Source organism: Furipterus horrens, unplaced genomic scaffold, assembly GCF_987537825.1.
Source record: "Furipterus horrens unplaced genomic scaffold, mFurHor1.1.pri manual_scaffold_4, whole genome shotgun sequence".
NCBI lineage: Eukaryota > Metazoa > Chordata > Mammalia > Chiroptera > Furipteridae > Furipterus > Furipterus horrens.
In genome coordinates this window covers 191,994,162-192,020,062 of record NW_028327174.1, presented here as the reverse complement: position 1 = coordinate 192,020,062, position 25,901 = coordinate 191,994,162, and the positions used below count along the sequence as shown (strand labels likewise).

General features: G+C 42.2%; 1 protein-coding gene across 1 annotated transcript in view; it reads left to right on the top strand.

Annotated features, from left to right (window-relative positions):
• BRINP1 (BMP/retinoic acid inducible neural specific 1) overlaps positions 1–25,901 on the top strand; it is a 161,325-nt gene that overhangs the window by 104,476 nt on the left and 30,948 nt on the right. The window contains exons 4-6 of the mRNA XM_090274638.1: positions 326–495; positions 3,439–3,544; positions 25,444–25,680. Coding sequence (XP_090130764.1) covers positions 326–495; positions 3,439–3,544; positions 25,444–25,680 — 513 coding nt within the window. The remainder of the gene's footprint in view (positions 1–325; positions 496–3,438; positions 3,545–25,443; positions 25,681–25,901) is intronic.

Here is a 25,901-nt window from a genome sequence, read left to right as displayed (position 1 = left end):
AGGGAAATGCATCAATTTACAGATGAGAATGCACCTCAGAATGAGGAGGTGAGTCATGAGATGACGCTGGTGAGAACTATGAAGCGCATTAGTAGGGCTGGACTTGATGACTAGTTTTTCCATGACCCTTGCCTTAGTGGGGCTTGGTGCTTACAGCCACCTATGGACTGTTTCTCTTTCATTGCGCTCTTGACTTTCAGTGGCAGAAGGAAATTTGGGCCATTTGGTGGGAGGTTTGAGGGTGTTTTTAGCCTCCACACTCTGGAGCTGTTTCTCCCATCCCAAAGCTGGACAGGCTGCCTGAGCTTCTTTCCTTTCCGTGCAGGGGAGGAGGCCTTGACCATGTACATGGACAAAAGTCGCCTCGACAGGAAGTCAGGGAATGCCACTCAAAGTGTGGAAGCTCTGCACCAGCTTGCGTCATCCTACTTTGTCGACCGTGATGGCACCATGAGGAGGCTCCATGAGATCCAGATATCAACTGGGGCAATCAAGGTACAGCTTGAGGGTGGGTTGGGGTGACAGGCTCCTAAGACGGCCATGCTGCCACCCAGGTGTTCCAAGCGTTGATGGGCAGATACAATCCCTGGCTTCATACCCATGTACCTGATAGTATGCCCTGCCACCATTCTGACTAATGTTGTCAGGTGCCCTGTAGTTACACAAGCATTGTCATTAGTGTGGTTACTGGTACTGATCTCCTGAGGCACCCCTGGCTATGGCCACAATGTAACCAGCAGCAATCATCTCCTTCCCTCCTGAAGTTCTCCTTATGGGTGCCCTTCAGACCCTCTTCCTAAGTAAAGGAACTGGAGCAACAATGGGTACATTATTTTCCCAAGGTCATGGAGCTAGCAGGAGTCCAGTTACTGAATTGCAGCGACTTTTTAAACACCTGTGTTTTTTAATGCCCCTCCCCCACATTATAGATGGATAATTATAGTCCAGGGGTTAGACATTTGCTCAGGGTTTCACACAGAGAGAGAGAATTTTCCCAGGGACTGGAACTCTAGTCTCTAGACCAGGGGCCAGTGGATATTTTCTATAAAGGGCCAGATAATAAATACTTAAAGCTTTACATGTCATATGGTCTCTGTGGCTCTAAATCCATTCTGCTGCTATTGCACAGAATCAGCCATAGGCAATATGTAAATAAGTGGGTGTGGCTTGTTCCCATAAAACTTTATTTACAAAAGCAGGTGGTCTGTCATGCATACCTACACCATGCTCATCTGCACCAGCGCTGGCTAATAGACATTTCCATGGTGTTGGAAATGCCCTGTGTCTGTGTCAGCCACTGGTCTCTCGGGTTATGGAGCCCTTGAAATGTGGCAACTGAGGAACTAAATTTGTAAGTTTATTTCATTTTAATTTTAATAGCCACACTAAGTAGAGCACCTGTAGACTTTTAATTCAGTGCCTTACAGCACAGGAATGATAAAAGATAAATAAATAAATTCCATTTTAAATGCAGTAAGTTCAGGGATCACCTTTTAAAGAGAATTAGGGAAGACATTTTTGATCTAATTGATTAGTTCTTCTGAGGGCTTCAATGCAGATATTTTGCATCTTGATTTTTTAAACCAGATTTTATCTGCATTTCACTTCTCAGTCTTCAAACCAATTTTTTTTTTTTCTGAATAAAATGCAGACCCAGCCTTATATCAAGACTTTCAAGGATGTCTCTAGGGAGAAAGTGTATATGTGGGGAGAGCAGTAAAGGGGGGAAACTCAGGCAGGTGAGTCAGAAAATGGCCAAAGCAGGAGAAAAATGTAGGAGGGAGGGAGTTACTGAGGAGGGAGCTGGGAAGGAGAGAAATAAATCAGATCAACAAACAAAGAGCCACTTATCCGAGAAGAATCGCCTATATTGGAGGATTATGTTGTTAGGGAACTCAGCATGGGGAGACAGATCTTTATGAAGCCATCAGAGTCAGAGCGAAGCAAAGGCCTGGTTTTTATTATCACCAAACGGTTCTCTCCCCACTGGATGGGGCGTGGAATTGAGATATCGAAGCCTGTCACAAGCTAATCCTCTTTTGTGCCTCCTGGAAGGGCAGCCTGCCTCCTTCTGAGGCATCTCACAGAGAAACCGCACAGAGACCACTCCGGAAGCTCTTCTTATAGGACCGCCGCCTTCCGCACTCAATCTGGGACTTTGCTTTTTCTTGACATTTCTTGAAACTCCCTCTGGCCCCGGCTGGCTAGCAGGGGTCTGTGTGACAGGCACGGCTGACCCAGGTGGGGAGTTTTGCCCTTGGTTTCCTTTTCCTGGGTCACTCAATAACAACTATGTTCTAACAACTGTGTTATTATTCTGTTCAGAAAAGATTAAATTATTTGTTCAAAACTCTAAAGCTTACAGTCCTCCATTTATTTACTGTTTCCTAAGCGCTAAACACTTCAAACAGATGATCCCTTTCCCCACTGAAGTGGGTGAGAGTATTACTAACATTTTATAGATGGGGACATTGAGGCTTAGAAAAAGAAGTTACAGACCGTAGGCTTCACTGCTGGAGAAAGGCGGAGCTGGCATTTGGAGACCTCTGTCGCTGTTTCCTAAGCCATCGCTTCCTACAGCGTTCAGTGCTGTGTCTTTAGAGTTGGGTGCAAATCTCAGAACAATTCTATAAGTGCCTGTGTTAAATAATGGGAAGTGGAGGCCAAAGAGATGAAGAAACCTCTTTTCATATGAAACTATTCCTGTTTCAGTTATCTTTTTGCATCCATCCCCTATTGTCTACCCCCTCACTTAATCTAAGACCGTGTTTCGGAAACCCGCCACCATAGGACCGAGATGTTTAGTTCTGCGGTGGGGTTGATTATGCTCCCTGCTGAAAAAAATTTTTTTTAATGGGGATAATTTTCTCATTCTTGCCTAATAATAATGCACATGTATGTGTTACAATGTATAGAGACCTTTGGCAATAAGATGCCCATTTTTGAGTCTACGCCATATGTTAGGCACTTACAGCCATTATGTCTAGTCTCACAGCCTTCCTACAAAGGATTTCCTGGCTTCAAGGCAGAGAAGGCAAGTGACCTCGTTAAGTCACAGAGCCAAAAAATGGACTAGCCAGGGTGTAACACTGATTCTCTCCTGATTCTAAAGCCCATGCTTTTAAAATATACATACTCTACTGCACACTTATTAGTTCCTATATAACCTAGTTAAAGCAACATTGTGAAGTGAGTACCAGGAATAGAACCTGGGCATTCTTGCTCCAGCTTGTCTGCTTGGTTGGCCTGCTATCTTGTCATCTGCTTGCTGACAGCCAGACAGGCTCTTTGGCGCAGGTATGGTGCTCAGGAAGCAGCCACTGGCCCAGGGCAGAGGACCTCTTCTGTTGGCTTTGCTCTGCTGGGGTCTGACTTTGCAGGGTCTGCCCCATCCAAGGGTGTCTCTCTCACATCTGTCCCCCTCACTGTCCATTCCAGGTCACAGAGACACGCACTGGGCCTCTGGGCTGTAACAGCTATGACAATCTGGACTCTGTGAGTTCTGTCCTTCTGCAAAGCACCGAGAGCAAACTTCATCTTCAAGGTAGGTGCTGGCGGCAGTGGTGGGGCCAGAGGGTGGAGAGGTAGGCAGCATGGGGGAAGGCATGATGTGCAGGGAAGAAGAAGAAATAGATGAAAGACGGAGAAACCAGTGAACACTAAGACAGTCATGATATAATTACAAGTTTTAATATAGACAGGACATTAAAGTCATGGTTATTAATTAGTTTTCAGACATCAAGTATGGAAATATGAGCTTTATCTGATTATTTTGATGAAAAAGTCTAAACGGTGTTATTTATAGGTGCTCCAGATCTAATATATATTAAAATTTCATATCATATTGTCTGAATTTCCTACATTATAGTGTTTGATTTTCAATGTATTTTGGCAGGCGTTATTTGAATTCCAAAAGCTATAGGGCAATTTATTAAACTTTTGATTTTATACAATCTTCTTTTCCCACATTTGTTAATAATTTGTGGTCTTCTGTATATTCATACACATATACACACATGCGTTTGTGCATGTGTATGTGCTTTTAGCAAAGTTGACAAATGAGAACACTCAATGCTGTCCGGAGCATAGAGAGACAGATGCTCTTAGGCATTGCTAGTGAGGACATAACCATTAGAAGGATTAATCTGTTGCTCTATACAAATATTTGTGTTTAGATGCTCCATGTATACTCATGACCTTAGACTAACATACCCTTTAAAATAGTAATTTTACCCTTATTAATTCATCATAAAGGGGGGAGGAGATTGTAAGGGAAAATTGATAAGGCTCTAAGTATAGATACTGCTGTTTTAAACAGTGTAATTTATAATAACTGAAAAACAATGTAAAAATCTCAATTTTCCACATGAGGAAACTAAGTGAATTAATGTAGCATCTATACAACATAATATTAGGCAGGTACTAAAACAGTGTCTATAAAGAATTTCCCAGTATATTGACAATGATTTGATATAACATTAATTTTAAAATGGATAGCTTCTGATTGAATATATGGCATATTCAAAGAATAAGGAAAAAATAATATTGCAAGAAAATACGCTGAGATGTTAAAAAAGGTTACCTCCAGATGGTTAGGTTATAGATGATTTACTTTGGGCTTATGGAGCCTTTTCTGACTTATCTGATCGTGCATTAAGTTTATAATCATAAAAATAAATGACATGCTCTAACTTTGAGCGGACTAAAAATGTGACCTTCTAGAAAGGTATACGACAAAGGTGATTCTGAATGTCAGTGGGAAGAAAGCTGGGGTGAGATTGGCAGGTAGTGCTAAGCAGAGCTTAATATGACTTTTATATTCTGGTTCCTTGGCAACTGTTTGATTCATGCTCCTGTTATGGAAGGTGGTTGGAACATGTTTCAGGGAGGGCCTGGAAGTGTCGCTGGGGAGCAGTGAACGAAATTCCTCAGGGAAATCCAGGCCAAGAAAGTGGTTTAGTGTTAAAACAAAACATATCCTCAGATAGATGAAGAATAACCCTGCCTTCTTTAGTAGAGAAAATAGTGGACAGATGTGTGTGGCAATGCCTAGTAAAGTCAGAACTGGCTCGGGGTGTGCCAGTGAAGTAGTGACCTTCAGGTGCCAGCAGGATTTGAACCCAGGAGGTTTGGCTTCAGTCTGCATCGATCACCCTGCTGTGCATGTTAGAGGTGGACAGACCTGTGAGCTATAATTAGAATAAATGGAGGAGGGATTCACAGAATGTTACTAGGAAGTTGCTAAGATCGTAGGGACATGTAGAGAGGCTGGTTTGCAGTGAAACTAATGAAGCTTGAGGTCCAGGGTTCCCTCACCTTCTAAGTCCTCAACCTTTCTGTTTCTAAATATTCACTCTCATATCTAATTTTGGATTACATTTCTCAGAAAGCAACTACAGTCTGTCTCAGTCCCCCCAAACCGAGGTCTGCCATTGGTTACATTGTGAGAAATATATCATCGACAAAAACGGAGGTGACAGCTTTATCTTATTCTAGATTGGTCAGAGCAAACCTGGAGGATTAGATTCAAGTCTGTGCCTCACTTCCAGAGGGACATTAAGAAACTATAGTGTGCCTGAAGGAGGACGTCATAGGATAAATAGCTGAAGAAGGTTGACTTGAAACAAGAGAACACAACTGCAGATACCTAAAGGATTGTCTTGCAGAAAAAAATAGTCAATGCATTAATATGGATAACACAGGCTAAACCTGATCTACTTAAGGGGAAACTACAAGGACCCTAGCTTTTAACTGAGATAAAATAGATCTCAATTTAAACTCAGTGTAAGATAGATATTCTAATGTACATTCATGCCAAACCTAGAATGGCCAACTGAAGTATATAGTGACTCTCTGAGTTATAAATAGATGACATTTGGTTGGAATGTTATAAAGATTGTTTAATCATTATTCCATTGGGTTGGCACATTGAAGTCAGTGGTCCATAAGACCTTCTCAATACTGATTCTAGGATTCTATGAAGACGTTTCTTAAAACTGGCTGTGTGCCAAATCCAGTGTTAGACCATACGCATGTGAGCACAAGTCAGTTTGTTTGAACTCACTATCTATAGGGTGAGGCAAAAGTAGGCTTACAGTTGTATGTGGAACATAGAGTTTATTCTTGTGTTATTGTTTATTAATTATTGTAGGATTTTCCATTATGAACAACTGTAAACCTACGTTTGCTTACTCTGTATATATATTTTTAAGGAACCATGTTGGCATTGAGCTTGGCACAAGGATACAGGAGTAAGTAAGACATAGTTTCTACCTCAAGGAAACACACAGTCTAACAGAGAAGATGGACTTAATAATAGGCATAATGTATTTTAATGGAGAAAAAATATAAGGGTTTTATAATACCTGTTAGAATGGGGACTTAATTTACATAGGGAGTCAGGGAAGTGTTCTTGCTAAAAATGATACATAGGATGAGACCTGCAGGATGAAAACGAAGGAGGGGTCATGGATGTGGAGGCAGACAGAAGAGTCTTTATGAAGGGGCATTGGAGGAACTGAGAAAGTCTTAAGAGATTAAAGCTGAGACATCCTTCAAGTCCTGGAAGGCCTCTGCAGCACATTAACGAGTTGAACATTAATTTGACAGTAATGGCCACCATAGAAGGGTTTTCAAAAAGGAAGTAGCGTGAAGAGATCGATGTTTTGGAAGACCACACTGGCTTTTGTGTGGTCAATTAATTAGAGAACAGTGGGTTGTAGACTGGTGACCACTTAGAGGCTAGTGCCGTATTTAAGATGAGATGTCACAAATTGAGACATGGTGGTGGCAGTGGGGCTGGAGAAAAATAGGCCAGTGTTAGAGTTATTATACTTAGAAGGCATCATGACCAGGATTTAGAAAAAAGATTATGAAGAATTTAGATAATTGAGTGACTGGAGTGTGGGAATGAGATAGAGAGGATGGACAGGAAGATACATATGATTCAAGGTAATATATAACAGAGATAATGAAAGTAATGCATACTATTATGGAGGTCTAGAAGAGGGAGTAATTCATTCTGTCTAGGTAGAGGAATTATAGGGAAAAAATGATATCAGAGGGAGAATAATCTTCTGGTGCTGGAAGCTAAAAGAATAAAGCTTCTTAAATATAAGACAGAAGAATATCTCATCACTTTTCAGTAGTCTGATATTTATTTGGCAGAATGCAAAAAGCACTAAGTATAAGAGAAAGATTGATAAATTGGACTACATTGAAATTAAGAATTTCTGTTCATCAGAACCTGCTATTCATGGAATGAAAATGCAAGCTACCGAGTGGAAGGAAATATCTGTGATATATGTATCTGACAGAGAACTCTTTGCAAAACATATAAATAACTCCTGAAACCAATAAGAGAAAGACAGACAATCCAGTGAGACAAGAAAATGGGTAAAAGATATGAACAGGCACTTCACAAACAAGAATATCAATGTGGCAAATAAACATTTGAAAAGGTAATTAACTTTTCTAGTCCTCAGAAAATGTAAATTAAAACCACAATTCAATATCATAACACAGCCATCAGTCTGGCTCAAATGAAGAACACTGACAATATCAAAGAGTGACAATGTGGAGCCACGGGGACTTAACACGCATTGCATGGTGGTGGTGGTGGGGAGGGGGAGGGAATAAGTGAGTACAACTACCTTGGAAAACTCTTTTGCAGTATTTACTAAAAACTCAGTATGCCCTTGCCGTCTGACCTAGCAGTTACAGCTCCTATGAATATACCCAGCAGAAATGTTACCTATGTTCACCAAAAGACATGAATGTTCATAGATACTTGATTCAAAATTTCCAAATGGAAGTAGGCCCAAATGCCCATCAACAAGAACATGGATAGTCATGCGTTCACTTAATGGATTACAACACAAAAATGAGAACAGAATAAATACCCTTTCATGAATCAATATGGAAGACTCTCATGGAGATAACTTTGAGTAAAAGAGTCGGACACAGATGAGTGCACACGGGATAATTCCCTTCCCATACAGGTCAAAACTGGTAAAAACAATTACATTGTCTTAGGATCCTGTAAGCACTAACCCTTGGGGAGGCTGAATGGGGAAGTGACTGATGGGAGACCAGAGATGTTTCTGAAAGTATCGGTGATGTTGTGTTTCTTGACCTGGGTGGCAGCACACGGGTGTGTTTACTTTCTGAAAACACATAGAGCTGTACACACGTGATGTATATGCATACATTTTTGTATATATACTATGCAGCTAGTAAAAATGTATTGAATAATGTGCACCATCGTGATATCCTCTGGAAAATAAAATGTGAATGCAGTAAGGACATCAAAAAGCAGCAGGTGGTCCAGCCCAGCGGGAGGACAGGCTGCCCAGACTGAGGCTAGACAGCAGATACTGTTCATTCGGCTCTTCCTTATGAGACAGGGGCTGTGCTAATTTATTATTATTGTATTATTGTATTTGTTTTTTTTACCCTGGCTGGTTTGGCTCAGTGGATTGAGCGTCGGCCTGCGAGCTAAGTGTCGCTGGTTCGATCTTCCAGTCAGGGCACATCAGAGAAGGAAAACTCTGACTCCAAAAAACCTCCGCTGCCTTGCGGCATACCTCTTCAGGGGAAAGGCTAAGGGAGTAAACCCCGACAGAAAATCCGGAGCCGGAGTCCCTAAGGCGGTTTGACGTTGTAGTCAACACCGGCAACTCCTGCGGCGCACCTGAAGCCAAGCTGTATTGACTCCGTCTTTCCCTTGGACCCTTCAGCTGCGAAGAGAGGGGGTGTCTGCTGCATGGGCAACAGCAGACCCTCCATATCACCCTGCCCAGGCTCTGTAGCTTCAGCTTCACTGGAGAGGACACTCCAGCGTCATCGCAAGATGTCGATTCAATACGGGAGGAGACAGATACCGTGTCACTCCCGAGTCGGACTGCGCAGCCATTCTCGGCGGTGCAGATAGACTCTTAAGAAGTTACACCATCGTCTCTCGAGACGGACGGCTGCCAAGATTTGTTTTTTTAACTTAAACTTATTTGTATTATATACTTGTATTTATTACATTTTTAACCCTTGCAGCATCACTACAAGAGAGGCATAAATAACACCCCCGTTTTGTAGGTGAGAAATTGGGGCTGAGAGAGGTGACATCAGAGCTTCTCCTTGTTAGAACGGTGTTGCCCTCTGTTCCTCTCCCAGTTCCTCAGAACAAGGCTGGGAGGGGAGATTCTGCAGAGAGTTGTTTTTTTTTTTTTGGTAGATAGAGATGATAATGAGTGATACTAACAACATTTTCCTTGTGGTTTTTCATAAAATGCCCACAAAACAGGGCAAAGGTAAAGAGAAATAAATAGGAAAAAGAAAGAAGAGGATTAGAGAAGACTAGAAATGAGGGGGGAAAAGATCATAGACATGATCAGAGGCTATTAGTAGTCAAAGAAGCAACAGCTTCTAGTAGTAATAATGCTAACAGCATAATGATAACTTCTTATTTTTATACTTCTCTCTCCAAGAAGCCCGTTGAGTGTTTTACTGACATTGTCATGTAATTTAATCAAGTATCCATCTGGTGAGGTATACAGAGAGCAGAGTTCTGCCTCAGTAGCTCACTGATGTGGAAAGGGATGTAGAAAGAATATTTTGCTGAAACCTAGGGATGATCCAGAAATTTTTTTCATTCATACATTCTTGTGTGTATTTAGTAATATTTATTGAACATCAACTCTGTGTCAGATGTTGATTTAAGAGCTGGCTATACAGCAATGAATGAGCTAAGTCTCAATGATTTTGGAGCTGATGTTTAGTATGTGGGGAGAGCAGACAATAAACAAGTGAACAAAGATATATGTTTCCTTTACAGCCAGAGACAGTGAGGGAACAGGTCATGAAGGAATTTGTAGACCATGGAAAATACCATAGGTATTGCTCAGGATTCAATGAGAAGCCATTGCAAAGGCAGACAGTAGAGTACCTTGGCCTGACTTATACTTTAAATGACTCACAGACTGTTGACTAGAAAAGACTGCTGAGGGAAAGAACACACACAGGGAACCTAGTTAGGAGGTTTTTGTGTTCATCAGGGTGAGGGAAAATGGACCATGGTCGTGGCAATGGGGGTTGTGAGAAGTGATCGAATTATGGATATATTTTTAGGTAGCTGCTGACATCATTACTGAGTAGTAGACTGAGAGACTTGTGAGAGTAAGAGAAAAGCAGAAGAAGATCTCCAAATCGTGCCTGAGTGAAGGCAATGATGGAATTGCCTTGCTGGTGTGGTGAAGACTATGGGAGGAATAAGTGTTGATGGGACATGAGGAATCGGGTTTTTACCTAAGTTTGAGAAGTGTATTATACATACAAATATATATGTTGAAGGGGCATTTGGAAAGTCAGAGGAGAGAAGCCAAGATAGAAATTAGCATAGAGATGATATTTAATGATGTAAGATTGGATAGATTACCTTGGGAGAAAGTGTAGTTAGAGAAGAGAAGGAAACTAGTTATTGGGCCATGGAGAATTTAATATTGAAGTGTTGGGATAATGGGAGGATAATGAGGAACAAGAAAAGAAAGCTAAGAAGTGGCCAAGGAGGTGGGAAGAGATCCAAGAGTATAGTATCTTGGGAGCCAAGTAAAAAAAAAATGTTTTTCCAAACAGAGATCGTGGTCCACTGTGACAAATGCTGCTGATAGGGGACAAGACGAGGACTGAGAACTAAGAAGTGGATTTAGCAACATGGGGTCTTTGGTGATCTTGACAAAAGATGTTTCAGTGGAGTTATAGAGATGAACGCCTGAGTCAAATGCCATGTAGAGGAAATGGGAAGAGAGGAAGTGAGGCACGTGATACAGCAAACTACAGAGCAATACTGCAGTGAAAGGCACCCTAGCAGAAAGTGGTGTGGAGTAGGGGACTTTTTCTTCCTTTTAAATATGGAAGCAACAGAACTTATATGCTGATGGAAATTATTATTCAGAGAGGAACAATTTAATTCTACAAGAAAGAAGGATGATTCAGGGTTCAAGCTGAGCAGGCAAGAGTAAATAGGGCCTTGTGTATTAATGGAATTATTTGTCTTAAATAAGAGAGTCTGCTAGTTTATCCATAGTGAAGGGAGGATGGGAGAGCATCGGGGTCCATAGATGGCTACTGGTCATAGATGTGGTAAGGGGAGCATTTTCTTACACTTTTCTTCTGATTACTTTCCATAGACTTAAGTCTATGAAATTAGAATGTTTCTTATAACTAATGACTTGTCATAGTTTAATTGGAAGGCTGCTTTTTTCTTAGTGTATGTAAAACAATTATGAATGACATCTTAGATTCAATGGCATATGATATTTTTATTAATGAGAAAAAGGAGTGAGGTCACTAGCCTATTCTCAGCTTCCCAAAGAGAAAGTTGAACAGGAAGAAGATAAAGGTCTTTAAAAGACGGGAGGCTAGGTGGTGAGGGGATACGGGAAGAAAAAGAAGGGATATGGGATGAAAGAGTGGTAACATGGGGCATCATCTACTCTCTGCACCTCCAGACAGGGCCACCTGAGGCTGGTGTGTTTTCAGAGCCTCCTTCTAAATATTCACCTTCAAATGGTCATTTTATCCATTTCACTTGTTGATCTCAAATTATATCTCCCCCTCCTTCTTCTCCTTATTCCTTCTTTTCTCCTCCTTCATTGTCCTCCTTCTCTCTTTTTCTTTCCTCTGTCTCTGCTTGAAACCTCAGTTCCTTTCAGACTAGGTTCTATCTCCTATTACTCATGCGTCCAGAATCTCTTCATGCCTTAAGTGACCTTTGTCCTCTCTTTTATCATGTTTAGTTCATCTTTCAGTGCCTAACACCAATGTCCATCCCACATCCCCTTCTGTACCCCGGCCTTGGTTCAGCTCTTCCCCCATCACCCCTCCCTTCCATGGACCACTACAATGATTGCCAAACAAGCCTCCTTGATTCTCATCCCTTTGGCTCTCTATCCTCATCACAGACACGAGTGTGATCTTCTTAAAATCAAATCCAATGCTGTCACTTTTCTGCTTAAAACCCTTCACTTCCTCTGTAGAGATTTTGGTGTAAAGGTTAGACTTCTTAACTTGGCACCAGGCAACATAATCAAACCCTTGCCTACCTTCTTATTTTGTCTTCTTCTGCAGCCCAGCCCATATCTTTACTCCAGGTCTATGGAATTCCTTACATTCCACTACAGGCATCTTTTTAAATTTTTATTTTTTATTACTTTGCACCTTTGCACATCATCTCTTAAATTTCTGGACTTTCACTTCTCCCAAGAAAGCTTCTCTTACCTTCTCTGCCCGGGTTATTAGGCATCCTGCCCATCTTCTTCTCTAGGACTTTTCTCACACACACATGCACACACACACACACACACACACACACACACACACTCTCATTCATTACCAATTGAAGTATGAACTGGGACCTTCTCTATCTCTGGAAAAACATATAGAACCTGGTACGCAAACAGTGCTCAGAGTATTTTTTATTAAATTTAGTTATGAATGAAGGAGTAAATAAATGAATGAAATGCCCAGAACACAGTGAGCTCTGCCCTCTCAGAGCTCTTACACTTCTTACTCCACATCACACTGGATCCAGTTCAGCCTAACAACCATTTCCTGAAGGCCTACTGTGTGCTAGCCACTAAGCTACCTTGCATGGATAGCAATCTTCAAAGTACATGTGCCTCTCCTACGGAATTGGCTGTTACATCTTCCAGACAAGGGCATGTCCCTTAATCCCCCAACTGCCACCTCTTCTGAAAAACCTCTTTTAAGACTTCTTTTATGGTATGAATTCTTTTTTTCTACTCACCTTGCAACACATTCATTTGTGTTTTGGTTTTACCTCTTCTTTTTAAGAGAGGGTTGTGCCTCGCCAACTTTCTATTTCGTCATATTCAGCACGGTGCCATTGACATAGGGATTCAGTACATATTTGCTGAAGTTTTGTGCATGATTGGCACTAAAGTGATACTAAAGGAGGAAGACTAGGAGGAGGAGGGAAGGGGAAGAGATAGGAAGGATAGGAAGGACGGGAGGGAGGGAAGGAAGGAAAAGGGATGGAGGAGAAGAAGGGGGGGAGGAGCAGGAGAAGGAGGCCCAGGGAAAAGTGTTCAGAAAGAATACTTTTATGAGCTGCTTCTTTTTCTTAGACGTGGGCTGATAGCCACTAGCTAATTTTGTCCCTCCCACCAGTGAAGAGATAGGGATTATATTTCCCACGACACAGATGATGTAACTTAGGCTCAGAAAGGTAAAATCTCTTTCCCAGGGTCCTCCAGCTTTTGGTTCTTAGTCACCTGGGCTCCTAAGGCTACTTCACTTCTCTGGAGGAGCTCTGAGTCAGCAAAACGGATTCTAGATGTGGGTATTATGGTAATAAGTCCCTGCCCAACTGTGGTAGTAGAGGAAGAGGGGATAGGACATGATTGGGTCTTCTTTCCGTAAGCCCCCTCCTCTCCCACACCCCTGCCACCTCCTGTGGCCTTGTGATCCCAGGGTGGACCACTGAGTGATGGTGGCCAATGCACCTTGGGATGAGTCCTCATTAGAATCAGCCCAGGGTCACAGTCAATAGCTTATGACAAAGGTCCTTCCTTCCCCATTAGCAGGGGCCTGGGAGGCACTGATAGGAATCCTCGTTTTTGCCTTCCCATGATTCTGTCTGTGAGGCCTGTTGGATAAAAGAGCAGCACCTTCATGCCAACGGGGTTGCTGGCTTCCACCCAGCTGCTGGCATCCAAATATTGGTTTTCCTTTATGAGCCAAGGAGCGCTCTGTTCTCTGCGTTGTCAGAAGGACAAGTGGAGTTCCTCTTGAAGAGTGGATTGAAATATCAATGAAAGACTCAAGTAGAAAACAAATAGAGTGGGGAGGATCAGGAGAGCACATTGGATAGCGGTAACAGTTTAGACTGGTTAAGGCTCTGAACTTCTTTGGGACTTGTAATCTGCAAAACAGGAATAAAAACACCTTTGCCTTGAAGCCAGTATTATGCATCTAATAGGACAACACATAGAAAGCACCTGACCTAAAAAACCAAGGGGACTGATATAAAATAATAATCATAGCTACTATGTACTGGATAATTCTCATGTACCAGGTACAGAGCTCATTTTTTAATATCACTATCTCATGCACACTTCAACAGAGATCCATTTTCCAGAGTTGAAAATTGAGGCCCCTAGAACTGAAATATTTTATAGGTGGCAGAGCAAGAATTTGAACCTAGGTGCACACAATGCCAGTGCTCTTAAACTGTACACTATATTGTTTACCAACCTGGAGCTTATAAATCATAATCGTAGCTTTTATTAGAGACAGTGGTTATAAGTTCTGGTAGTTACTTTAGAAAGTCTGACCTTTTCCTAAAATGACTTACCAACTGGTGTATGTGGGTAGGCATGCCATTCCAATAGTTATTCTCATACTCCCTGAAGGACCCAGAGCCAGGACAGATCGAATGCCTTTATAGCAGACAGTTGCTTAGGCCTTGCAGCATTCTGGGGGCGCGGGCCATAGGAAGTGTTGACTCTAACCTGGGGAAATCTGGAATCAAATGGTGATGCGAGACAGACTTGCACAAAGAGGCGGAAATTCTGGCGGAGTATAGGCTGACGTTGCAAGAAGGGATATCAGAGGACTTGCCGCTTGGTGTGTGGTCATTTGGGGTCATACCTTTCAATCAGCTCTTTGCTGAGTGTGCAGCAGGGAGATCCTGCGTGGTAAATGGTCAAGGAGGTGATAGGATAGCGTTTAACTACCGTGTCCCATTCAGTTCTTTGTTGAGCTCATTGATTGTGCAGAAACCAGGCATCAAGGTGGCGAGAACTGAAATAAATCACTCATGGAAATTAATTCATTGACTCTGATAGATATGGTACCAGTTTATTTTTTAAGATTATTTGGTCGGTCCTTATTCCCAACTCTCCCACATCATCTCAGTCAGAATGAAGCTCTCCTTTGGCACTGCAAACAGCAGTTTTGAGGTGCCTTTATTATATTCTAGATGTATTCTACCTTGTCTTATGTGCACAATTGTACATATTTGCTACTAAATTGCAATTAAGAGCCCTGAGGGGAGAAACCGTATCCCTTTTTATTTGTTCATCATCCACTTCTTCCTCGTTCTGTGTTTTGCTCTTAGTAGATACTCAATAAATAGGTACTGATTTAAATTTATTTGAACTGTCAAATCAATTTGTTTGGAATCTTTTTAGTGTCTATTGTGGTAAAATATACATAACATGGAGTTTATTTAACCATTGTAAAATGCGCAGTTCGGTGGCATTAAGCATATTCCCAGCGTGCAACTCTCATCACTATTTAATTCCAGCCCTTTATCGCCACCCCAAATGGAAGTTCTGTGTCTATTAAGCAATCATCCCTTATTCCTCCCTCTATTCAGCCTCTGGCAAGTACTACTCTGCTTTCTGTCTCTATGGATTTGCTTATTCTGGGCATTTCTTACAAATGAAATAATACAATATGTGTTTTTATTGTGTCTGGCTTCTTTAACAAAATGTTTTCAAGGTTCATCCATATAGTAACATGTATCGGTACATCATTCTTTCACGGCTGACTCAAATTTCATTTTGTGGTTGTACCACATTTTGTTTACCAGTCGTGGGGTGATGGACATTGAGGTTGCTTCCACCTTTTAACTATGGTGATTATTGCTCTTATGATCATTTGTGTTCATATTTTTGTGTGCCTACCTGTCTGCAAGTGTTTTGGGTCTATACCTTAAGAGTGAAATTGTTGAATAATATGATAATTCAATTAAAAAAAAGTTTGGCACAAAAACAAGCTTGTGTTGTGGTAGATTACACACCTGTACTGTTCACCTCCCCTCGGGACTGCCAATGCATCTCTGTGTGGTTGCGGTGCTGTCCCGCGGGAGATGTACACTTCTCTTCTAGTTGACATTGGACTTGGCCATATGATTTGCTTTGGCCAATGGGATGTGAGAGGACACAGTGCATGCCTTGGCTTTTGTTCTTTTCTCTCTTATATGAATGGCTTATACCTGAGAAAGACTGCTCTTTCAGCCAAGATTCTAAGAGGAGAAGATTTCTGGGGAAGAGGGAAAGCCCAGCCAGCATGAAACATGAACAATAAGTAAACTTTTATGGGTATAAGCCACTGAGATTCTGAGGTTGTTTATTTCCTCACAGTAACTTCACAAAAGCTAGGTACTTCTGAAGCACTGGATTACATGGCCTAAGCCACACTCACTTACTGCGGGGCTTCTCAGTGCCTAAATGGTGCTAACGTGGATTACAAGTCTCAAGAGGTGGATTAAATACACGGAGTTTCCTGACTGTATTTGATTCTGGGTACATTTGTAGATTTATGGTTCTGTGGCATACAGCTTGGCTAATGGTGGACTATACGTGCTATTTGAGTTCATTCCTATCTCCTTGACTCCTGAGTTTAGAAATCACATCTTATTCATTTTCCATATCTGTAGCATCTAGAAGAACACCTGACTTAATAAAGTGATGAGGGAAAAAGGACTTTCCAAATAGTTGTTGAACTGAGCAGTTTTATTTCTGCCCAACTGCTATGATCTGGCACTGTGCTTGGTATCTTGAAAAGAATGCAGAGAAATATTAAAAAAAAAAAAAAAAAAAAAAAACAGCTGTAGTCCTCCAGAATCATGATTTATAGCTATGGATCCGAAACGACTACATGCTGAAATTTGTGATCAGGTCCTTTCTGATCAACATTCTCTTTCCCTGTGGTGCTGAATTTGATATAGCTTCAGGTTTCTAGCTGTGATGTTGGGAAAGATGTCAGGTCCTGCTCATGACGGGGGGGATGGCGCGAGAGAGGGGCGGCATTCAGGGCGCAGGACAGGGAACCACACTCCTCTCTGCTTTCACCTTCACTCAGACTCATTTGCTGGTGCCCATGTATGTGCTAGGTGACTGGGAAATGGAGAGGAACAGGGCACTGCCTTTTCCACTCAAGGGGCTCCCAGACCAGGAGGAACATGAACATAGACCCACATAGCATGATGGGATCAGTGCTGTATTAGAATCTGAGATATGTGCAGGGTGCTCTTGGATGCCAACAGGGAGTTGCCTGAGGTTGCCAAAGGCCTCCAGTAAGAGCAACCGAAAACAGACGAGGACAGGAAGTGATATTAGTTGAACAATTGTCATGTACTAATATGCTAACATGTGTTATATAATTGATTTTGCTTTCCAATTCATGAGGTATGATTTACATCCAAAAAATTGACCCTTTTGAGGTGAATGGGTTCTGTGATTTGACAAACATATTCAATCATAAAATCAAGAAACACCACAATCAAAATATAAACTTGTTCATTTAATTTTTACACCAACCCTGCCACAGAAGCTTTAATGAGGAAACGGAGAATCAGAATAGTTAAGCCTCTTAGCCTTGACTTTCCAAGGTCATGCAGTTAATAACAGCTGGGCCGAAATGTGAGCAGGAGGGACCCTGGCCCGCGGTGGACAGAGGCAGTGGTGTTGCAGGATGTAGCAAGAAAAGGAGGACAGGTTAGGAAAGAACTCGGAGACAGCTGCTGACCTAGGGATCGGGTAACAGAGTCTTAGGGGAGTCAGATTTGGTTTTGATCATGAATTCTATGATGAAGCTTTTATGTAACTAGAATCAACCTCTTCTTAAAGCTTGAAGGTATCCTTCATGGTGAAATTCTATAAAATTTAATTTTAAAAGTATGTTTACTTCTTTATTCTTGGTGATTTAATAGTTTAGGCCATTTTCTCTTTTTTTTACCTTAAAATTGTCATTTAGGAGTCTCCTTGCCCCTAATACCTTTGTCAGTATAAATCCTCTCCTATTTTTATGTATTCATTTATTGGGTATCCCCCTCACTGAAAGGTAAGTTCCATGAGAGCAAGAATGCTGTTTCTAGTTCCTGGTCTTTGCTCCAGAGCCTAGAAGAGTGTCTAGTGTATGCAGACCACTAATTGATCTTTGCCTGGTAAATGAATGAACGACAGCACAGAGTAGACACTTAGAAAATCAAGGTTGAGAGAATCTTAATGAGCAGTTAGTTCAGGGGCTGGCAGACTTTTTCAGAAAAGAGCTAGGTGGTGTTAGGATTTGTGGGCCTCATTCAATCTCCGTTGCAAGTACTCAACGCTTTCATTATAATGTGAAAGCAGCTATAAGCAATAGTTAAATCTCTGTGGCTGTGCTTCAATACAATTAATTTACCAAAATAGGTGGTGGGATAAGTTGGCACCTAGGTCATAGTTTTCCCACCCCTGTGTCTGTCAGTGCAGACCAGGTTATGCTGCGCTAACAAAGAGTCCCTCAGTCTCAGTGGTTGGCAAACAGAAATGCTCGCTTCTTCTGATGCTACAATGTGGGCACAGTCCGTGGTGACTCCGCTCGTCGGGTGGCCTCAGTATAGAACGTTACTGTTCCTATGGGGGTGGGGACACACAAGCTGATGAACCCACATGTTGGTTCTTATAGTGTAGTTTTGGAAGTTGTACACATCACTTCCACTCCCATTTTATTGGCCAAAACATGTTATGTGAACCCACCTGAGTTCAAGGGCAGAGGTGTGTAATGTTTTCAAAGGGAGCACGTTGCAGGGAGGGCTGCTGAATGTGAGTTAATGACAATCCCATCTACCACACTCCACTCGGACCTTGGGTTTTTTAAAGCATTTTTATTGTATCAACATTGAAATTCTGCTGAGGAAGGAGTTCCCTACCTAGGAAAGCAACCTTTTCATTGAATCTCAGAACTTCTGATAGTTAAAATGGACCTTTCATCCAAGTCTACTCCTTAAGATCCCACAGAATAGATGATACCTTGGAACAGAAAAGGTCACTCTCTCTAGAAGTGGGGAGCCAGAACCCACTCACTCTTTCCCCCAGGTAGCAGCCTTTCCTTATTTCCCAGAGAGCAAATGACCCATCTCAGAGACAGGGCTGAACTTCTGAATGAGATCATAGCCTTTTTGCCCTTTCTGCACAGTTTCACCTGGTGAATTATCGTCTTATTTTCATTCCACTCCGATGAGCTGTCAGCAATGGATACCGTAATTCACAGCAATAGCAACACAAACAGATGGGTAATTGACCTGCATGCCTTCATTACGCTGGAGTTCAGAATGGCTGTTGGAGCCATAAAGTCCTCTATCTGCCACTCTGAAAGCCCTGGGCTTTCACAAAGAAGGGGATCAGGATGACTTCTAGCAAAAGGTGCAGTCCTTGTTGTTCTCCCTACCTCGTGCTTTTCAGAAATAGACAGAATTTGACAAGCAGAACTTAGCAGGTACAAGACAATAGCCGGGACTCCTACAGGGCTCAGAGGTATCTACAGGGGGGTCACATTCTGATGCAAGAATATGATAGAACAAATTCTATTCAACCGAAATAGAACCTAAGCTGTATTTCCCCCCTTCCTCTTAGCACTGTATGAGATCATACATTTAATATCTGATGAAATAGGTCAAAAAAGAGCGAGTCCATTAAAATAGTACGATGTTAAGCAATTAGTATATAAACTAAAGTAAAACAAAGCTGAGGAAAATAAACCCAGGGAAATACACGGTCTTTGCTTTGAATAAGACTTTGATTGATCCAATGTATTCATTCACACACTAAACCTGACTCACAGTAGACCCTCTGCGTCGAACACGGTGGCTGCCCTTGATCTATTTAAGGCCATGCTCATGTTGCAAGACTCTGCCCACATCGCACAAATATCACAAAACCTTCCATAATGTTTGTCTCCAGGCTTATTTTCTTTCATCTTCATAATTGATCACTGACATTCAATATCTGAAATATATTCATCAAACATAGTCTGCTCTTATGTACCAGACACGATGCTACTTTTAATGTGTGAATTATCGATTAACTTTTTGTCTATTATTTTTAAATTTTGTGCCTCAGTTTTGAATCTCCAAGTAGCTCCTCTGTGTCCTTAGAAGGTAGGAAGCATGTGCTTCACCAATTCCCCATGTACCTTGTTGAAGGAAGGAAGAAGAGGCTAAGAGTTCCTTACCAGCAAAAGAGCAGGATCATGGTCAGAGAGGAAGGTTGGACTATAATCTCCAAATCTTAGGGGCACCTTTAGCTTTTGTTGATTGGGTCTTCTTTTCTGAGCATTAAATATTTCCCAGCCTCACTGAGCACAGTCACCTAAACCAGGTGCTTGCTTTAGACAGTAATAGTATTGACAATGTTATTGAAGGTCTCCAGGGATCCAATGTAGGGTTTCCCTGAAAGTTCTTGTTACTTTAGTGCCCCCCAGTGGTTGAAACTCAACCACACAGTGAGCCCTCCCCCAAACCCCTTCATCTCAGGTATACTCCCCTGCCTGTAAAGAACAAGGATCCTTGACTTTTGTTGCTGTTCCTCTAATGCACTGACAGATCTCTGCTCTGCGTCATTTTACCCTTCAGAGTTGTGATCTTCTCTGACGCACCAGAACTCTTTCTTCTCTTCTCCAGGGAACTGGGAAGCAAGCAAGCAAACAAACAAACAGAAAAAAAAAAAAAAAAAATAGATGAACCTTAAACAGAAAGAAAAGTGGTCGTTAAGTCAGCTTTTAATTGGAAGTTCTGCCACCTGAGACCTTTGTCCACGGTGTTTTCATTTTCTAGCCTGCTCTTCTTGGGTATCTTTCATCCCCTAACTCCTGTGAATCCATAAGGTCTCAGCCCAAAGGCCTCTTTGACTGTTCTAGGTTAGGTGTCCTTCCTCTTGTTCCCGCAGCTACCTTGACGTCTGCAAAGGCAGGGAGTTGCCTGCCTTATTCACCCTGTTATCCATGGCAGGGGTGCCAGGCACATAGCAGGGCTTGAGCAATGTGTGGAAAAGAAGAGAAGAGAGAAGAAAAAAAGGAAAGATGGAAAGAGGAAGGAAGACAGGAAAGAAAGAAAAAAGGAAGAAGGGAAGAAGAGAGGGAGGGAGAGAGTGTTCTTGTCTCTTCCTATAGACACTAATTTTATCAGGGAGGCCCACCCTCATGAACTAATCACCTCCCAGGGGCCCCACCTCCTAATACTATCGCATTAGGGGTTAGGGTTTCAACGTGATGAATGTGGAAGGATGCACACACATCAGTCCATGACTACCAGCTTCTTGTTTACATGGTGTTTATGCCTTTTCTCGGCCTCAATTTCTCCTCATAACAGCCCTGGAAGGTAGTTATCGGGATTCTACCTTCACAGGCAGGAAACCTGAGTTTAGCAACTGTAGGACCCCTAAGCCAGGACTTTGTCTCAGTTCTCACACTTGCCCACTGGGGAGGGGGAAGGACTCTCCAGCGTTTCAGAACCCCGCTGGAATTCCTGGATTTGGATCCCTAGTCTGTTTCTCTAGCTGTGGAGCTTTGGGCAGATCACCTAACTTTTCAATTCTAACATCTTCTAAATCTAATGAGGCAACATGTTTTTCTGTTCGGATAAAAAATAGGATAAGGTGTTTTTGTTCGTTGTGTGTTTGTTTGGTTGGTTGTTTTTTCATTCAACAAATGACTTCATGGAGCTTACACTGGGCTTGGCCTTAGTTCACACTCAGGCCTGTAGTGGACAGGCAAGGCCCTGCCGCCTAAGCTCACCCTCCAATGGGGGAGATGGAAAGATAAACAAATTAGTAAGATTATTTCAGTGCGCAACAAATCCTATGAAGAAAATAGAAAGAGGCACGTTAATGGGGGTGGTCTGGAAAGGTCGGAATGCAGGACAAGGCAGCATGCAGAGTTTGAGAAAAGGGAACTGTGGGCTCAGGGAAGGACAAGCGCAGAGACTGCAGGGAGGATACGACTGGCGCGCGGAGGGACTGGAAAAGGACAGGATGCCTGGTGTGTTCTGAATAAAGGAGAGAATGGTAGGCGATCAGAGGAAGGACGCAGGCCAGAAAATAGAGCTATGCCACTGTGTGCCAAAGAGAAGAAGAAATCGTATCTCAGATGGCACGGAAAATACAAAAAAAAACGTAGCGAGATGTGCGTGTTGAACGTGAGGTGGGAGAAGGGCCGAGGCGAACGGGGCAAAAAGCGGGCAAAGAGAAGGCGACGCGGGTGTTCCCACACCTACGTTGCCCCCTCACGCTGCGGAACACTGAAACATTCCATTTTAAAGTATAACAAGATTTTTTTTCTCCAAATATAATGAGATCGAGGGGAAAATATTCCATATGTTCAGCGTGGGTGAATTGGTGTTCAAATGAAACTCTCAACTATTGCCTTCCTGGGTTTTGTGAAGCAAAATTTATATGCTTGGCAATAATGGTAACCTTCTCTCTCTCTCTCTCTCTCTCTTTCTTTTCAGTTTTCTGTGTGTGTGTGTGTGTGTGTGTGCATGCACGCACACACGCGTATGTGTCTTTGGGAACTGTGGGGACAGAATATTCCAACTCAGCCAGCAACTGTATATCTTTCAAGCAGTGGTTTCAAAGGCCAAATCCCCTTCCAAATTATTTACGACTCCCATTGACGCCTGCAGGATTCAGGCACCGATCTAGGAGGTCAGCAATGGGCCTTTTTGTTGGACCCAGGTCACCAGGAGTCGACCCTGGTCGTGACTGCCGTGTGAACCTCCGCTGCCATAGAAATGGTTATGTAACTTTAAAACAGTAATGACATTTTCCAGAAAAGTGCTTTTTAATTGCTATGTCTTCATTATTCTCTTTCAAATGTGCCCAGGAGATTCTGCCTCAGAGACAGCTCACGTGTTCTGAGTTTCCATTTTTAAAGAGCAGCCAGTTTCGCGTTTCAGCTTCTCGCACACACCCCCCAACCCCAAACTTCATCTGTTTTCAGTTGCATTAAGTGGGGTAGGTAATATTGCCTTTTGTATCCTTGCCAAACAGAGAAATGATTTGACGCAATTTTCTAAAAATGCTCTCCCTAAATTCCTTTTGGGCTGGGACCAAGAATAGAATATTTTATCCCCTACAAAAGGGAGAAAGAAAATGATGAGCAAGCTAGAAAAATAGGACTGCGAATATAGTCTATAGAATTCCTTTAAGCAACAGAAAGTTAACCCCAATCCATAGACTCAGATGCCTATAGGGGATAGGGATCAGCTAAAAATAACTTTTGCTTTGGAAGTGAAAATTGTGATACAGATAAAATGACTCAATAATGCATACTCGGAAGGAATCGTAGACTTAGTTTAGAAGAAACTTTTCTGCTCGATTTGACTTGTTTTTCCCACCTTTTGGTATTTGTATTATATCCCTGCATATGGTAAGCCCTTCTGAGCAGTCACTCAAACTCATATGGACTCTTGCTCATCTGTGTGACCCTCACCCAGGCTCGCAGGGACCCACTGCCCAAGCTGTGCAGCCCTAGCTGTTAGAACAACTTCCATGCATGTTTACATAGGATGCACCTTCCTGAATAGCCCTCCCACCACTGTGGGTACAAACAGGCCCAGCAGTCTAAACCCTGCTTCTTGCAAAATCTCTCCAAATATCTAAAGACTGCCTTCTGAGTATTATCTTTTTCTGATTAAATACCCACAGCTATGGTCCTTCATTCTGTAGGGTTCTGTTGAAACTTTAAAAAACTTTAATCAGAGGTGTAGCATGATCACCATCATCGTCAGCAAAGGGAATAATTAACGTTTGCTTGCTATGTGCCAGGAACTGTTCTAGACATTTTGCAGAAATTCTTTCAATTAGTCCTCCCAACAATCTACTGATGTAGGTACTAAAAATATTTTCATGTTATGGAAAAGAAAATGGTGTCTTAGAAAGGTAGAATACTTGGTTGAGATGAATACTTGGTAGTAAGAAAAGAGCTTGACTCTAGTGATGCCCAGCTTTTAATTACCTTCTTGTGGTTCCCAACCTTACGGCATGCTGGAGGTCCAAGCTTCATTCCCACAATGCCTCTCTCCAATTGTCTTTTTGAGAGACCATACGACCACAGTCAAAATGATGGGGTTTTGTTTTTAAAAAATAATTTGAAGGTGAGGGAGGGAAAGATAAAAATCTAGAAACACAACTGTGAAGTAGAGACTTAGAGAAAAGCTGGGTTTATTCAGCAAATCACCGATGAGTAGGGTAGGGGGTGTCCCTGAAGCATGAATGGTAAAAAAAATTAACCCAAAGAACAGTTGTCTTTTACACAGTGGATAGTAAAACCATTAGGCTCATATACATTAGTGGCTAAAACTGTAAGCAGCTCCAAATGAGATAGAGAGACATGTCCCAGGTGAAAGTACGTTATTGGACTAATTTAACCCAGAGTTGTCCTTCCATCTGGGCACCAGAGGCTATGCTGATATTTCAAGGGTACAGGAGGAGGGCTGGTGCTCAGATAAACCCTTCTCTGTCGTTGGCTCTGATGCGTAAGGCTTTGATAAGTTCAAATATAGAGAAAAGATCATGAGATGTGGTCAAGAGGGCTTATCCTATAACCAACCATGGGCTAGTCATGTTCCCTCAGTGAGACCTAGCTTCTTCATTTTTAAAGAAAAAAAAATACAAGAGAGAGAGAGAAGAAAAGAGAGAGAGAGGAAGAGAGAGAAAATTTTCTTTGATATCATTCTCCACTGATATTTTATTTGTTATGATAGGGTGGTCTTATGAAATTATATCACTCAATATATCATTCTTACACTTGAAATTTACCCCATTATCCACAGAATGAAGTTCGAATTCCTTAGCGTGTAATTAAGCTCTTTGCACTCTGGCATCGTCTCCTTTCTAATACCTGTTCTTCTACAGCAAGCAACCCCACCCATCCAAGTACATTACATTCGCAGATACATTATGTCTTTGTTCTTGCTGTTCCTCTCTTTAGAATATTCTTCCTGTTCTTTTTACATGATGATGTCTTACTCACGTTTCAACCAGCCCAAATACCATCTCTTCTACAAAGGTTTCCCTGTCTCCAAGCAATGTTATTTGCAGTCTTTGGCTGCCCATTGCCTCACGTGGCCGTCTCTGCTTCAGGTCTATAAAACTGTATTATGATGATGTGTATCTGTGTCTGTCCCTGCTGATTATACTGCAAACCCCCCAAGGGCTGAGACCGTGTCTTTTTTTTTATCTCTGTAGACCTAGTGCCTAGCTCAAGACTTGTGCTTCGTAAATAGGGTTCGTAAATATTTGAAGGAAGGGAAAGGAAAAAAATGAAGGAAATAAGAAAAAATAAACAGCAATCTTGTGCTTTCAGTATGGATTTTCTCCCAAAATGGAAAAGGTGTATACCAGACCTCAGTCTTAATATAACAGAACAGAGCATGCATTTCCGTGATAGCCAAGGTCATGACCTGAGAAATTTAAGTAGAAGTGTGGCAACTAGAGGCCTCACGAATTATGCCCTGTCCGGATCTACGCAGGCTCTGAGACGTTCTGGTTACAATACACAGGGAGAAAGCTAGCAGCTTCTGATTCCCACCCATCACCTCATGAAGCTGTTAATGAAACACCTTTTTAAACCTCTCTGTTTCCTCTTCTTGCTATTCTCAAACAGGTCTACAGATCATCTTCCCTCAGTATCTGCAAGAGAAGTTCGTCCAGTCAGCCCTGAGTTACATCATGTGCAATGGCGAGGGCGAGTACGTGTGCCAGAGCAGCCAGTGCCGGTGCCAGTGTGCGGAGGAGTTCCCACAATGCAACTGCCCCATCACCGACATCCAGATCATGGAGTACACGCTGGCCAACATGGCCAAGTCTTGGGCTGAAGCTTACAAGGACCTGGAGAATTCAGGTAGGGAGCCTAACTTGGTCCTGCTGCCTGGATGGCCCTGAGCCGAGTCTAGAAAAGGAAACCGACTGGGATTGCACTGCTGTGAGGGAACAGGGACTGACCCCCCCCCCCTGGCCCCCCCGCCTCCTTCACTTTGGAGAGTCCAGAGCGAGGTCTAGTAGCTCTCATGGGGTAGGCACTTAATAAGTCTCCACTGAGTGAAATAATGAATAGTGTAATCA